General features: G+C 59.7%; 1 protein-coding gene across 1 annotated transcript in view; it reads left to right on the top strand.

The window, feature by feature from the left end:
* Positions 1–6,736: 6,736 nt before the first annotated feature.
* The window catches only part of VOLCADRAFT_93117 (uncharacterized protein), a gene marked incomplete at both ends in the record, with an annotated part of 14,972 nt that continues 6,606 nt past the window's right edge, over positions 6,737–15,102 (top strand). The window contains 29 exons of the mRNA XM_002952429.1: positions 6,737–6,858; positions 7,459–7,510; positions 8,275–8,379; positions 8,639–8,743; positions 8,847–8,915; positions 9,107–9,211; positions 9,419–9,523; positions 9,627–9,731; positions 9,835–9,939; positions 9,991–10,095; positions 10,147–10,251; positions 10,355–10,459; positions 10,615–10,719; positions 10,979–11,083; positions 11,135–11,239; positions 11,499–11,603; positions 11,759–11,863; positions 12,077–12,181; positions 12,233–12,337; positions 12,545–12,613; positions 12,857–12,961; positions 13,065–13,169; positions 13,273–13,377; positions 13,637–13,705; positions 13,739–13,843; positions 14,104–14,234; positions 14,311–14,416; positions 14,728–14,832; positions 14,884–14,988. Coding sequence (XP_002952475.1) covers positions 6,737–6,858; positions 7,459–7,510; positions 8,275–8,379; positions 8,639–8,743; positions 8,847–8,915; positions 9,107–9,211; positions 9,419–9,523; positions 9,627–9,731; positions 9,835–9,939; positions 9,991–10,095; positions 10,147–10,251; positions 10,355–10,459; positions 10,615–10,719; positions 10,979–11,083; positions 11,135–11,239; positions 11,499–11,603; positions 11,759–11,863; positions 12,077–12,181; positions 12,233–12,337; positions 12,545–12,613; positions 12,857–12,961; positions 13,065–13,169; positions 13,273–13,377; positions 13,637–13,705; positions 13,739–13,843; positions 14,104–14,234; positions 14,311–14,416; positions 14,728–14,832; positions 14,884–14,988 — 2,928 coding nt within the window. The remainder of the gene's footprint in view (positions 6,859–7,458; positions 7,511–8,274; positions 8,380–8,638; positions 8,744–8,846; positions 8,916–9,106; positions 9,212–9,418; positions 9,524–9,626; positions 9,732–9,834; positions 9,940–9,990; positions 10,096–10,146; positions 10,252–10,354; positions 10,460–10,614; positions 10,720–10,978; positions 11,084–11,134; positions 11,240–11,498; positions 11,604–11,758; positions 11,864–12,076; positions 12,182–12,232; positions 12,338–12,544; positions 12,614–12,856; positions 12,962–13,064; positions 13,170–13,272; positions 13,378–13,636; positions 13,706–13,738; positions 13,844–14,103; positions 14,235–14,310; positions 14,417–14,727; positions 14,833–14,883; positions 14,989–15,102) is intronic.

Raw genomic sequence — 15,102 nt, 5'->3', positions numbered from 1 at the left:
GGTGCTCAGCAGGACTTGCTGTCCAACCTCAAACTGGGTTTCGCGGCGCGTTTTGTCCGCGTATTTGGCTTGGCGCTGTTTTGCGGCGTCGAGGCACTTAGTGGCCATTGTAACCCATTGGGTGAGGCTGTCGGCGATTTCATCTGCCGCCGGATATTTGGACTGCTGCAGTGGCAAGTCGTGGTCGTGTGGTAGGGACATGGTGCGTCCGTAGACGATGTAGAACGGTGTTTGTCCGGTGGACTCGTTCTTGCTGTTGTTAATGGCGAATTCTGCCTTTGGCAGCCAGTCTTCCCAGTCCGTGAGGTCAGGACCCACGTAATTACGCAGGACCTCCTGTAGCACGCGGTTCGCACGCTCGGTTTGACCATCCGTTTGCGGGTGGAATGACGAGGACATGAGCTGTTTTACGCCCAGTTGCTTGGCTGCGTTGCGCATGGCTTGTGCCGTGAACCGTGGGTCACGATCCGTGAGGAGCGCGGTGATTCGACCATGTTTGCAGATGATGTGGTTTACCAGCATCTTTGTGAAGCCGATGGTGGTGAGTTGGTCCGTTGTGGGCACCAGCGAGACCATCTTCGAGAACTTGTCTACGAAAACGCAAATGGCTGTGTTGCCGGAAGGGGTCTGCGGTAGGCTGGTGATAAAGTCGCAGGAGACCACCTGCCATGGGCCCATTGGGGTGGGCAGGGATTGTAGTTTGCCTGCTGGCTTTTGGTTATCGGGTTTGTTGCGTTGGCACTGCGGACATTCGTGCACGTAGCGCTCGACGGCACTGTACATGCCAGGCCACCAGAAGTGTTCGGCAACTGTGTGCAGTGTCTTAGCCACGCCGCGATGTCCGGCAAGCGGCGCATCGTGGTAGGCGTGTAGGATGTCTTTTCGCAGTTGCGGGTCATTGGGCACGATAATTTTGTTGCCCTTAAACCACATGCCGTCAGTGAACGAGGCGGTGCCCCAGTCGACGTCCGGTTTGTCCGGCATTACCGCCCTTAGGCGGTCCGCCAGGGTAGGTTCCGTTGGGGACCCGTCAGTAGGCATGCCTATGTACCTCAAGGCTGCGACCGCAGTGGGTGGTGTATGGATGCGGGAAAGGGGGTCGGCAACGTTCTTGCGCCCCGGCCGGTACTGCCACGTGTAGTGGAAGCGGCACAGAAACTCTTGCCACCGCGCTTGGCGTCGGGACAGGTCCTTTTTGGTTTCAAACCAAATGTTCGGATGGTGGTCGGTGACCAGCGTGAAGGTGTCTTGTGCGGTTTCCAGGTACGGTCGCCACTCTTGTAGGGCGTTAATCGTACCCAGGAGCTCTTGCTCTGTGGTAGTGTAGTTGATTTCGGCTGGCGTAAACTTTTTGCTGGTATATGCGACGGGATGTCCGTCCTGCAGCAGCACGCCGCCTGTGCTGTAGATGCTTGCGTCGGTCACGACTTCGAACGGTTTGGCAAAATCAGGAAGGTGTAGCACCGGGGCGTTGGCGAGGGCGTTTTTAATGCCGTCGAAGGCCTGTTGGTGCGTGTTTGTCCACTCGGTCAGCCTTTTGCTGCCGGTGAGGGCCGTAAGTGGATTTGCTAGCGATGAGTACCCCTGGATGAACTTGCGGAAGTAGTTTGCAAGGCCTAGGAAACCGCGCAGCGCCGTCATGTCTTTTGGGACGGGATAGTTCTTAACGGCCTCGATTTTGCGTGGATCCACCTTGAGTCCCTCGCGGCCGACGATGTGGCCTAGGAAGTTTACTTCGGGCTTGTTCAGCTCGCACTTCTCGCGTTTTGCACGGAAACGCGCCCCCTTTAGGGATTCGAGGACCGCGCGCATGTGTTCAAGGTGACTCGATGGATCTTTGCTGAAGATGAGGATATCGTCCAGGTACACAACGCAGTAACCGGCGTCGATGTGTTTTTTAAGCACGGTGTTCATGACCTTTTGGAAGGTCGCCGGCGCGTTCATCAACCCGAAGCACAGTACTTTGTACTGGAACGTCCCGAAGGGTGTTATGAAGCTGGTTTTGGGGATGTCCTCTTCCGTGATGCGGATTTGATGATAGCCGCTTTGTAGGTCAAGGGACGAGAATATGCTCGCACCCTGAAGTTTGTTGAGGTCGGTGATGTTTGGAAGTGGATACCGGTTTTTCATGGTGATTTTGTTGAGGGTGCGGAAGTCGAGGCACATGTGCAGCGAGCCGTCCTTCTTTTGTGCGAAGAGTACGGGCGCGCCGAAAGGCGATTTTGATTCCTCGATGAAGCCTTTGGCCAGTAAGTCCGCGAGCTGCTTTTTCAACTCCGTTTGCTCCAACTGGGAGAGTCGGTACGGTCGGGAGTACGGTGGCTTTTTGCCAGGTTCTAGCTCGATTGTGTGGCCAGTGCCGGGATCCGGCCCGAGGCCCGTTAAGGGCTCAAAAACCTCCTTATATTCGTCCAGCAGTTCTTCCAGTTTATCTGGCGACACCAGGGTGGGGTCGGACGTGGTCGCTGTTGTGGCGTCCATAGCGTTTAGCTGGGCGATATCGTCACTGGTTATGAAGGCAGCGTAACAAGACGCTCCTTGTTTCTGCAGTTTTTTAATCTGCTTTAGAGACACCAGGTTCGCGCAAGGTGAAGTGGCCGCGTGTAAGACCGCCGTCACGTAGTTCATGACCGCAACACCTTCGGACTGCGGCCTGTTTAGGCTCTGCAGCCGATATGAGCGGCCGTGGCGCGTCACCATGCAGGTGCCCTGTCCAAAGTCTAGTAATGCACTGTGCTCTCGCATCCAACGGCTGCCGAGAATTAGGTCGATACCGTCGGCTAGCTTAGGGATAACTTGTGCTACAATTTCGCAGCGGAATCCGTGGATACAGAGCGACATATGCACCTGACCTTGGAGGCGGACGCTATTTGCGCCATCTCCTAGCACGCAAGTAGCTACGTGGCTAGTGAGGGGCTGTAACCCCAGTTTTTGCACAAGTGCGGTGGATACGAAAACGTGCGAAGCACCTGAGTCGACTAAGGCGACAGCTTTTGTGCTAGTAAAGTTGCACGGTAGAAGTGGCGCGGTGTTTTCAGTCAGAGGTTCTAGTGCAGAACACTTGGACTTTTCTTGGCAGGGGTCGAGCCATGCTTGAAACTTGCCGCTGCAGTTTGGGGACCTGGTGCGACCACCTCCGGGTTTAGGTTCGGAGATACTGGAGTTTTTTGTAAACTCTTTGAGTAAGGTCCAACCGCGTGTTTGGAATTCCTTTTCTAGGTGGGCGCACTTGGGCACCAAAATAACCGCACTAGTTGTGTCCGGAGCGCGCTGTTTAAAGGTGCTGTAGTTATTCAGCGAAGGAATCGCGCGATCGGCTGGTGCGTTGCACCAGATATGCTGTCCACTGAGATTATGCGAAGTGAACGAGTCTGGACAGGCAAAGTTAGGACAGAGGGAATTGTCGCTTCGTACGTTACAAGATGCGTCGATCGCGAACACCCGACCCGAGGCCTTCTGCAGACACAAAAATACTGAACGAAGTACGCAGTGGCTGCAGTCCACCGTTGGTGGATTCCGGGTTGGTTCCTCTATGTCCATTGGCTCCCCACACGAGCTGCCTGAGGCTACGGCGTGGGCAATTTCCTAGGCATCCGCTTTTTTGCGGTCCTCGTTGTTGTAACACGGCCGTTTGCCGCATAGGTGGCCCTTGCCAAAGGGCTCTCCGCAATGGTAGCATATGTTCTTCTCCTTGGCCATCTCGTGTACCCAAGACGGCATTTCCATGCTGCCGCCTCGGCCGCGTCCGCCATAGGCGCCACCGCGACCGCCGCCGCGACCACCACCGTGACCGCCACCGTGACCGCCATAGCGGCTACTTCGGTGGTCGGAGCGGTTGCCGGATCCACCCCGTTGGGTGTGGTTGTCGCGGCCGCCATTCTGTCGGGGATGGGCAGGGGCATCGTTAGTGCCTAAGAAGTTAAGTCGCGCCGTTTGCGCCTTGCCCGCCTTGTGGCGCGTTTGTGCACCTTGGGCGTAGTTAACTAAAGCATCGAATGCAAACCAGTTGTTGCCGTTGGCATCCGTGGCGCATTCCCGCCGCAGTTGCGGTGGCATACCGTGAATAAGCCAAGTGCACAAGTCAATTTGAGACATGTTAGGGTCACCACGCGTAATTTCGCGAAACCGTTGCATGTAACTCGGTATGGACTTGCCGGGTTTCATTGCGTGTGCACCGGCGTGTAGTTGTGTTCGTACATGGTGGGGGGTGCAACGGCGCACGTCACCGAAAAACAACAAGAAGTCGTCACGCATGCCCTGAATTGTGAGCGTGGGGCCTTTGCGTGCGAATAAGTCGTGGTACCACTCGGTGGCCTTGCCCGTAACGTTATATCGCATGCCCATTATGGGATCACTGCCCGTTTGCATCATGTAATCAACGATAGTATCAAACCAGATTTCAGGTTTTGTTACCGAGGAATTGGGCACTCCTGTGAAGCAAGGAGGTGGCCTAAAGTTCTTAAGACTTTGGTGGTTGGCATTGTGCGCAGTAATGGATTGGACATCCTTGGAACCCACTATCCCACTTACGTGGCCAGCTTGGGCAGCTGCTGGCCCGCTCGCGACCGGCGGCGCACAGTTGGCAGCCGGCGCGGCAGTGGCGACGATCGGCGGTGGCACTGGTTGTGTTGCCTGGTCGCTGGCCTGCGCCGGCGGTACTTGTGCAGTGATCGCCGGCGGTTCTGCAGCCGTTGGCTGCACGTCAGGGCCTTCAGTTGTTGGCATGATGGTTTCGGAAGGAGGAGGAGGAGGAGGAGGTCCGGCGGCTTTGGCCTGGATGTGCGCCTCTATGTCTTCCATTCGCTTCGACATTTTCTCGATTTTGTCCATCAGCTTATCAAGTTTGTCGTCGCTTGGGGCTCCACCTGTTGGGTGTGCCGCAGGGTCCATATCGTCAGTTCGCGCGATAATACGTGCAACATTTTGTTGCGGGGACCTAAGCACCAATCTACATGGTGGCATTGCGCCAATTGGGCGGTGTGGGTGGGAAAGTGGTGGCAACCTCCCCTCAGGCGGGACGAGGTCAGCCGCAGTGGTGTCGTTACGTTCACGCTCTTCACGCAACTCACCCTGCCGTGTGCCGCGTTGCGGCTGGAGCGCGGCCGTGGGCAACATTACCCTGGTCGGCCCCGGGGCGGCAGCCGTTGGCTGCATAGTACGTGCACGCGATGGTCCTGGCCCTGTTGGGTCGGCGTCCTGCGCCGCAGATGCTAAGCGTTCTCGCATTTCGCAGCTTTTCTGCACGTAAGAGAGTTCCTCGTTAGCTTCCATTAGGAAGCCTAGTGCGGAGCGATAGTCTTGCTCCTCGCAAAATTGTCTGACTTTGTCAAACATGCGCGACGGCGGTGTGATGCCCTTACGCTGGGCACGCCTCACGTACTTTTCGTACATGTCCTGGACCTTATGTACCAGTTTTTGTGCTCTTGAAGGGCTCACCTGGCGCAGTTGGTAGCGCTCATGGTCGGCCTCCGCCGATTGGGCGCGTTGAGGGTTCCTTGGGCTAGCCATGAAGGGTAAGTAGAAAATGTTTGAAGGGACTGAAATGTAGGTGCGGAAGCGTTGGAGTACTCGACTCCGAGGTCTTTTGACCGGTTGGTCTAAGATACCAAAATTGTAACAAAGCTTGCAGTTGGCAAAGCAGTTACGAAGGAAAATATCCAACGATAAAAGGTGGTATTGATAAATACCGTTTGGTATTGGAAGATTATGAATAGTTCTTGGATGTACCGTTGGTACGATACCGTTGGCCCGGTGAGCCAAGGGCCGCCTTAGCGGCGTTACAGTACCAATGAGGCAAACCGTTCATGGATTTCGAGGTGTAACTTATTACAGTAAAGGTTGTCGCATTTGCATGACTTAGGCATTTCGTGAATGTGGATGGGTTCTGCAGGCCAAGACCCCGAGTGCCTATGCCCCGGAGTGGAAGTTGGCTAACGAATTACTGCGAGGCCAGGAACACCAATTGAGTTAATTATTGCTTGTCTTTATTGCTTAAATTCTGCGCAAAGCGCACATACTTTGGTAGATTGTAACTGCGACGGCTGGACAGAGGTTACGCATTTTCATAAAGCCAAACGAACGGGCTACAGAGACTCCATAGCTAAATCAAAGTTATTGCTTTAACTAGTACAGCAAACAGCTTCACGCGCGGGCACTCTGACGTCGACATGGCCAATGATGATGACAGGACTTCTCGCTTTGTACCCATCCAAAAGCACCGAAAAGCATAGGATTGTTCTGTAATATAGGGTAGGCAAGGCATTGCATGGTCGACTTAAAGGGAGCGCATGTTGCCCCGGCTGCGCTTTATGGGCCTCCAGAAGCCCCAAAACGGTTTGTCTAGGGTCGATACATTGCAGATAGATCATAGGTGCTGGGCTGTCGGTCATAGGTGCACAGCAGCTGGATGGCTTTCAGACTGCTGGTCATGGGAACCCGGGAGGCGTGCTGTTGGTGCAGGGCAAACCAGGGGCTGTCGGGTGACCGGCGAAGATGGATGGGCCACCCCACCTCACCCATGTGTTGTGCACAACATCCAAACAATTATAGAAACCGCATACGACACAACACCTGCCACTGCCCATCCGGGATTCTGGGGGTGCCTCTCCCTAAGTTAAATTACTTAGGGTTTGATGGCTGTTTTGGCATGCCAAGTGTTTGTGCGCCTCTTCTGGTTGTGTGTGTGATGACTCTCCTATAAATGTCCAGTCAAACGAACGGGGGAGCCACTGGCTAAATGACTTCAATACGACAGGGACCCTGGGGGATTCATGTGGGTGCGAATGATGCATATGCTAATATCACTGAGGCCTCCGGCCCCATAGATCTGTGTGGCTGTTTTTTCCTTCGGGGGGTGAAGTAAGGGAGACATGGCGCTCCGTCTCCATCCTTCCTTCATTTCACCCTCCAACCCTCACTCCACCCTCCCTCAATAATCCCTCCACAATACCATTTCTCACTCTTCCTCCACCCTTCCTCCATCATCCCCCCCACTTCCCTCAACGCTCCCTCCCAACATCCTCCCTTCCCCTACCATGTGCCCTCCCTTCTTCCATCCTGTGCCTTCCCCTCTGCTGTCCCCTTCACTCCCTTGGCCTTCCCTCCCTCCGTTCTTTTGCGAGTGAATGTGTGTGCCCCACCTTCCGTGTGCTCATGTGCCCACGTACAAATGTGTGTATGTATCATGGGTCAGTACGGGACACCTGGGAATTGACCCCAGACCCACAAGAACGTGGGTGACACCTCTGTACTGTTCAAATTCCCGCCCTGCCATGCAACATTTTCCCCCTTCCCCCTTTTGTTTTGCCATCCCCCGACTGCGGCCATGATGATGTTAGAAGGAATGCGTCGCCTAGGTTGAGGGGGCCCCCGTCATGCCCTGAAACACGCCCTCCTAACCATTCTGCCCCGCTGCGTTTTCCCCCTTTCCCCCCTCGTTTTGCCATCCCCCGACTGCAGCCATGGTGACATTCGGATGCATGCGCCGCGGGCTTGTACGGGAGGGTATACGGTGGGGACCAGTCGGGTAGCTACTAAGGGGGCCATGGGGGTTTCACGAGCAGTGACATGCATGGCCTGGGACAGCTATGTCATCTACAGGCAGTGGAATACGGAAATGATTACAAGGCGGATGCTTGGGCCAGCAGTGTATTCACGGCCGCTGGTGTGTACGGCATAGGTGTGTATGGCATAGGTGTGTACGGCATATCCATGTGACCCTTTCATGACTGGCGGAGGCATGGACTACCAGCTACATGCTGGGGTGATGACATGGACACTCTTGTTTGGTGGGCGAAACCCTGGAAGGGGTGCACCACGCACAGCTGGTCCCGGGTCACGGCAGTGGATCTCAGGATCGGGGTGTATTGGTGACATGATCAGCATTGTTGCCAGTGTCTCCGATTGGGGGTGCGGGCACAGACAGGGGCGTATCTGACACATCCACAGTGTTTTGGACAGGCGGGCTTTACTAAATTCGTAATTGGATCCGGGGGGAGGGTGATGAACATGCCGATTGAAGCGGAGGCATGAGGATGACGAGCACTGCTGGCTGACCATTTGGTGTTCCTGGCCTCACTGTAGTTCGTTAGACAACTTCCACCGCGGGGAATAGACACTCCAGGAGGGGGTGGTAAGTCTTACCATTTGTAATCATAGTTTGGCATGCTCCGACGATTATGTTAGGCTTGACTGAACTGCATGAAAACAAACAGACTCCATAGGTCGCGACAGTGAACAGGCGGATGTGTGGTGTGGCTACCATCGCACCCATAGGGTGCGACAGTGAACAGGCGGATGTGCGGCACGGCTACCATCGCACCCAGAGGGCGCGTCGGTGAACAGGCGGATGTGCGGCACGGCTACCATCGCACCCAGAGGGTGCGACGGTGAACAGGCGGATGTGCGGCGCGGCTACCATCACGCCCATAGGGTGCGATGGTGAACAGGCGGATGTGTGGCGCGGCTACCATCATGCCCAGAGGGTGCAATGGTGAACAGGCGGATGTGCGGCGCGGCTACCATCATGCCCATAGGGTGCGATGGTGAACAGGCGGATGTGTGGTGCCGCTACCATCGTACCCAGAGGGTGCGATGGTGAACAGGCGGATGTGCAGCATGGCTACCATCACACCCATAGGGTGTGATGGTGAACAGGCGGATGTGTGGCGCGGCTACCATCACGCCCATAGGGCGCAATGGTGAACAGGCGGATGTGTGGTGTGGCTACCATCATGCCCATAGGGTGCGATGGTGAACAGGCGGATGTGCGGCGCGGCTACCATCACGCCCATAGGGCGCGATGGTGAACAGGCGGATGTGCGGTGCGGCTACCATCGCGCCCATAGGGCGTGATGGTGAACAGGCGGATGTGCGGTGCGGCTACCATCGCACCCATAGGGCGCGACAGTGAACAGGTGGATGTGCGGCGCGGCTACCATCGCACCCAGAGGGCGCGATGGTGAACAGGCGGATGTGCGGCGCGGCTACCATCGCACCCAGAGGGCGTGATGGTGAACAGGCGGATGTGCGGTGCGGCTACCATCGCACCCATAGGGCGCGACAGTGAACAGGTGGATGTGCGGCGCGGCTACCATCGCACCCATAGGGCGCGATGGTGAACAGGCGGATGTGCGGCGCGGCTACCATCGCGCCCAGAGGGCGTGATGGTGAACAGGCGGATGTGCGGCACAGCTACCATCGCACCCATAGGGTGCGATGGTGAACAGACGGATGTGCGGCGCGGCTACCATCGCACCCATAGGGTGCAATGGTGAACAGGCGGATGTGCGGCGCTGCTACCATCACGCCCATAGGGTGCGACGGTGAACAGGCGGATGTGTGGCGCGGCTACCATCACGCCCATAGGGCGCGATGGTGAACAGATGGATGTGCGGCGCGGCTACCATCGCACCCATAGGGCGCGACGGTGAACAGGCGGATGTGCGGCGCGGCTACCATCGCACCCAGAGGGCGCCACGGTGAACAGGCGGATGTGTGGCGCGGCTACCATCGCACCCATAGGGTGCGACGGTGAACAGGCGGATGTGTGGTGCGGCTACCATCGCACCCATAGGGTGCGATGGTGAACAGGCGGATGTGCGGTGTGGCTACCATCGCACCCATAGGGTGCGACAGTGAACAGGCGGATGTGCGGCGCGGCTACCATCGCGCCCATAGGGTGCGATGGTGAACAGGCGGATGTGCGGCGCGGCTACCATCGCACCCATAGGGTGCGATGGTGAACAGGCGGATGTGTGGTGCGGCTACCATCGCACCCATAGGGCGCGACGGTGAACAGGCGGATGTGCGGTGCGGCTACCATCGCACCCATAGGGTGCGACGGTGAACAGGCGGATGTGTGGTGCGGCTACCATCGCGCCCATAGGGTGCGATGGTGAACAGGCGGATGTGTGGCGCGGCTACCATCGCGCCCATAGGGTGCGATGGTGAACAGGCGGATGTGTGGTGCGGCTACCATCGCACCCATAGGGCGCGACGGTGAACAGGCGGATGTGCGGTGCGGCTACCATCGCACCCATAGGGTGCGACGGTGAACAGGCGGATGTGTGGCGCGGCTACCATCGCGCCCATAGGGTGCGATGGTGAACAGGCAGATGTGCGGCGCGGCTACCATCGCACCCATAGGGTGCGACAGTGAACAGGCGGATGTGCGGCGCGGCTACCATCGCGCCCATAGGGCGCGATGGTGAACAGGCGGATGTGCGGCGCGGCTACCATCGCACCCATAGGGTGCGATGGTGAACAGGCGGATGTGTGGTGCGGCTACCATCGCGCCCAGAGGGCGTGACGGTGAACAGGCGGATGTGCGGTGCGGCTACCATCGCACCCATAGGGTGCGACGGTGAACAGGCGGATGTGGGGGGCGGCTACCATCGCACCCATAGGGCGCGATGGTGAACAGGCGGATGTGTGGTGCGGCTACCATCGCACCCATAGGGTGCGAGGTGAACAGGCGGATGTGCGGTGCGGCTACCATCGCGCCCATAGGGCGCGATGGTGAACAGGCGGATGTGCGGCGCGGCTACCATCGCACCCAGAGGGCGCGATGGTGAACAGGCGGATGTGTGGCGCTGGCTACCATCACGCCCATAGGGCGCGATGGTGAACAGGCGGATGTGTGGCGCGGCTACCATCGCGCCCATAGGGCGCGATGGTGAACAGGCGGATGTGCGGCGCGGCTACCATCGCACCCATAGGGTGCGATGGTGAACAGGCGGATGTGCGGCGCGGCTACCATCGCACCCATAGGGCGCAATGGTGAACAGGCGGATGTGCGGCGCTGCTACCATCGCGCCCATAGGGTGCGACGGTGAACAGGCGGATGTGTGGCGCGGCTACCATCACGCCCATAGGGCGCGATGGTGAACAGATGGATGTGCGGCGCGGCTACCATCGCGCCCAGAGGGCGCAATGGTGAACAGGCGGATGTGTGGTGTGGCTACCATCGCACCCATAGGGCGCGACGGTGAACAGGCGGATGTGTGGCGCGGCTACCATCGCGCCCATAGGGCGCGATGGTGAACAGGCGGATGTGCGGCGCGGCTACCATCGCACCCATAGGGTGCGATGGTGAACAGGCGGATGTGCGGCGCGGCTACCATCGCACCCATAGGGCGCGATGGTGAACAGGCGGATGTGTGGCGCGGCTACCATCGCGCCCATAGGGTGTGATGGTGAACAGGCGGATGTGCGGTGCGGCTACCATCGCACCCATAGGGTGCGATGGTGAACAGGCGGATGTGCGGTGCGGCTACCATCGCACCCATAGGGCGCGATGGTGAACAGGCGGATGTGCGGCGCGGCTACCATCGCGCCCATAGGGTGCGACGGTGAACAGGCGGATGTGCGGCGCGGCTACCATCGCGCCCATAGGGCGCGATGGTGAACAGACGGATGTGCGGCGCGGCTACCATCGCGCCCAGAGGGCGCAATGGTGAACAGGCGGATGTGCGGTGCGGCTACCATCGCACCCATAGGGCGCGACGGTGAACAGGCGGATGTGCGGCGCGGCTACCATCACGCCCATAGGGCGCGATGGTGAACAGGCGGATGTGTGGTGCGGCTACCATCGCACCCATAGGGTGCGACGGTGAACAGGTGGATGTGCGGCGCGGCTACCATCGCGCCCAGAGGGCGCAATGGTGAACAGGCGGATGTGCGGCGCGGCTACCATCGCACCCAGAGGGCGCGATGGTGAACAGGTGGATGTGCGGCGCGGCTACCATCGCACCCATAGGGCGCGACAGTGAACAGGCGGATGTGCGGTGCGGCTACCATCGCACCCATAGGGCGCGATGGTGAACAGGCGGATGTGCGGCGCGGCTACCATCGCACCCAGAGGGTGCGATGGTGAACAAGCGGATGTGCAGCACGGGGGCGGCTACCATCGCACCCATAGGGCGCGACAGTGAACAGGCGGATGTGTGGTGCGGCTACCATCGCACCCATAGGGTGCAATGGTGAACAGGCGGATGTGCGGTGTGGCTACCATCGCGCCCAGAGGGTGCGATGGTGAACAGGTGGATGTGCGGCGCGGCTACCATCGCACCCAGAGGGCGCGATGGTGAACAGGCGGATGTGCGGCGCGGCTACCATCGCACCCATAGGGCGCGACGGTGAACAGGCGGATGTGCGGCGCGGCTACCATCGCACCCATAGGGTGCGATGGTGAACAGGCGGATGTGCGGTGCGGCTACCATCGCGCCCATAGGGTGCGACAGTGAACAGGTGGATGTGCGGCGCGGCTACCATCGCACCCATAGGGCGCAACAGTGAACAGGCGGATGTGCGGCACGGCTACCATCGCACCCAGAGGGTGCGATGGTGAACAGGTGGATGTGCAGCGCGGCTACCATCGCACCCATAGGGTGCGATGGTGAACAGGCGGATGTGCCGCGCGGCTACCATCGCGCCCAGAGGGCGTGAGGGTGAACAGGCGGATGTGCAGTGCGGCTACCATCGCACCCATAGGGCGCGACACTGAACAGGCGGATGTGTGGTGCGGCTACCATCGCACCCATAGGGTGCGACAGTGAACAGGCGGATGTGCGGCGCGGCTACCATCGTGCCCAGAGGGCGCGTCGGTGAACAGGTGGATGTGCGGCACGGCTACCATCGCGCCCAGAGGGTGTGACGGTGAACAGGCGGATGTGCGGCACGGCTACCATCGCACGCATAGGGTGCAATGGTGAACAGGCGGATGTGCGGCGTGGCTACCATCGCGCCCAGAGGGCGCGATGGTGAACAGGCGGATGTGTGGCACGGCTACCATCACGCCCAGAGGGCGCAACAGTGAACAGGCGGATGTGCGGCGCGGCTACCATCGTACCCATAGGGTGTCATGGTGAACAGGCGGATGTGCGGCACGGCTACCATCGCACCCATAGGGTGCGATGGTGAACAGGCGGATGTGCGGCGTGGCTACCATCGCACCCATAGGGTGCGATGGTGAACAGGCGGATGTGCGGCACGGCTACCATCGCACCCAGAGGGCGCGATGGTGAACAGGCGGATGTGCGGCACGGCTACCATCGCACCCATAGGGCGCGATGGTGAACAGGCGGATGTGCGGCGCGGCTACCATCGCACCCATAGGGCGTGATGGTGAACAGGCGGATGTGCGGTGCGGCTACCATCGCACCCAAAGGGTGCGACGGTGAACAGGCGGATGTGCGGCGCGGCTACCATCGCACCCAGAGGGTGCGACGGTGAACAGGCGGATGTGCGGCACGGCTACCATCGCGCCCAGAGGGTGCGACGGTGAACAGGCGGATGTGCGGCGCGGCTACCATCGTACCCATAGGGTGCGATGGTGAACAGGCGGATGTGCGGCACGGCTACCATCGCACCCATAGGGTGCGATGGTGAACAGGCGGATGTGCGGCAGGGCTACCATCGCACCCAGAGGGCGTGATAGTGAACAGGCGGATGTGCGGCACGGCTACCATCGCACCCATAGGGCGCGACAGTGAACAGGTGGATGTGCGGCACGGCTACCATCGCACCCAGAGGGTGTGACGGTGAACAGGCGGATGTGCGGCACGGCTACCATCGCACCCAGAGGGCGCAATGGTGAACAGGCGGATGTGCAGCGTGGCTACCATCGCACCCATAGGGCGCGATGGTGAACAGGCGGATGTGCGGCGCGGCTACCATCGCGCCCAGAGGGCGTGAGGGTGAACAGGTGGATGTGCGGCGGCTACCATCGCACCCATAGGGCGCGACACTGAACAGGCGGATGTGCGGTGCGGCTACCATCGCACCCATAGGGTGCGACGGTGAACAGGCGGATGTGCGGCGCGGCTACCATCGCACCCATAGGGTGCGATCGGTGAACAGGTGGATGTGCGGCACGGCTACCATCGCACCCAGAGGGTGTGACGGTGAACAGGCGGATGTGCGGCGCGGCTACCATCGCACCCATAGGGTGCAATGGTGAACAGGCGGATGTGCGGCGTGGCTACCATCGCACCCATAGGGCGCGATGGTGAACAGGCGGATGTGCGGCACGGCTACCATCGCACCCAGAGGGCGCGACAGTGAACAGGCGGATGTGCGGTGCGGCTACCATCGCACCCAGAGGGCGTGATGGTGAACAGGCGGATGTGCGGCGCGGCTACCATCGCGCCCAGAGGGCGTGAGGGTGAACAGGCGGATGTGCGGCAGGCTACCATCGCACCCATAGGGCGCGACACTGAACAGGCGGATGTGCGGTGCGGCTACCATCGCACCCATAGGGCGCGTCGGTGAACAGGCGGATGTGCGGCGCGGCTACCATCGCACCCATAGGGTGCGATCGGTGAACAGGTGGATGTGCGGCACGGCTACCATCGCACCCATAGGGTGCAATGGTGAACAGGCGGATGTGCGGTGTGGCTACCATCGCGCCCAAAGGGTGCGACGGTAAACAGGTGGATGTGCGGCGCGGCTACCATCGTGCCCAGAGGGTGCAACAGTGAACAGGTGGATGTGCGGCACGGCTACCATCACACCCAGAGGGTGCAATGGTGAACAGGCGGATGTGCGGTGCGGCTACCATCGTACCCAGAGGGTGTCATGGTGAACAGGCGGATGTGCGGCACGGCTACCATCGCACCCATAGGGTGCGATGGTGAACAGGCGGATGTGCGGCAGGGCTACCATCGCACCCATAGGGTGCAATGGTGAACAGGCGGATGTGCGGTGCGGCTACCATCGTACCCAGAGGGTGTCATGGTGAACAGGCGGATGTGCGGCACGGCTACCATCGCACCCATAGGGTGCGATGGTGAACAGGCGGATGTGCGGCAGGGCTACCATCGCACCCATAGGGTGCGATGGTGAACAGGCGGATGTGCGGCGTGGCTACCATCGCACCCAGAGGGCGTGAAGGTGAACAGGCGGATGTGCGGTGCGGCTACCATCGCACCCATAGGGCGCGACAGTGAACAGGTGGATGTGCGGCGCGGCTACCATCACACCCAGAGGGTGCGATGGTGAACAGGCGGATGTGCAGAGCGGCTATCATTGCGCCCAGAGGGTGCGACGGTGAACAGGCGGATGTGCGGTGCGGCTACCATCGCGCCCATAGGGCGCGATGGT

Source organism: Volvox carteri (assembly GCF_000143455.1).
Source record: "Volvox carteri f. nagariensis unplaced genomic scaffold VOLCAscaffold_29, whole genome shotgun sequence".
NCBI classification, from domain to species: Eukaryota; Viridiplantae; Chlorophyta; class Chlorophyceae; order Chlamydomonadales; family Volvocaceae; genus Volvox; species Volvox carteri.
The sequence above is the reverse complement of the archived record's forward strand: the minus strand, read 5'-3'. Positions and strand labels throughout refer to the sequence as shown.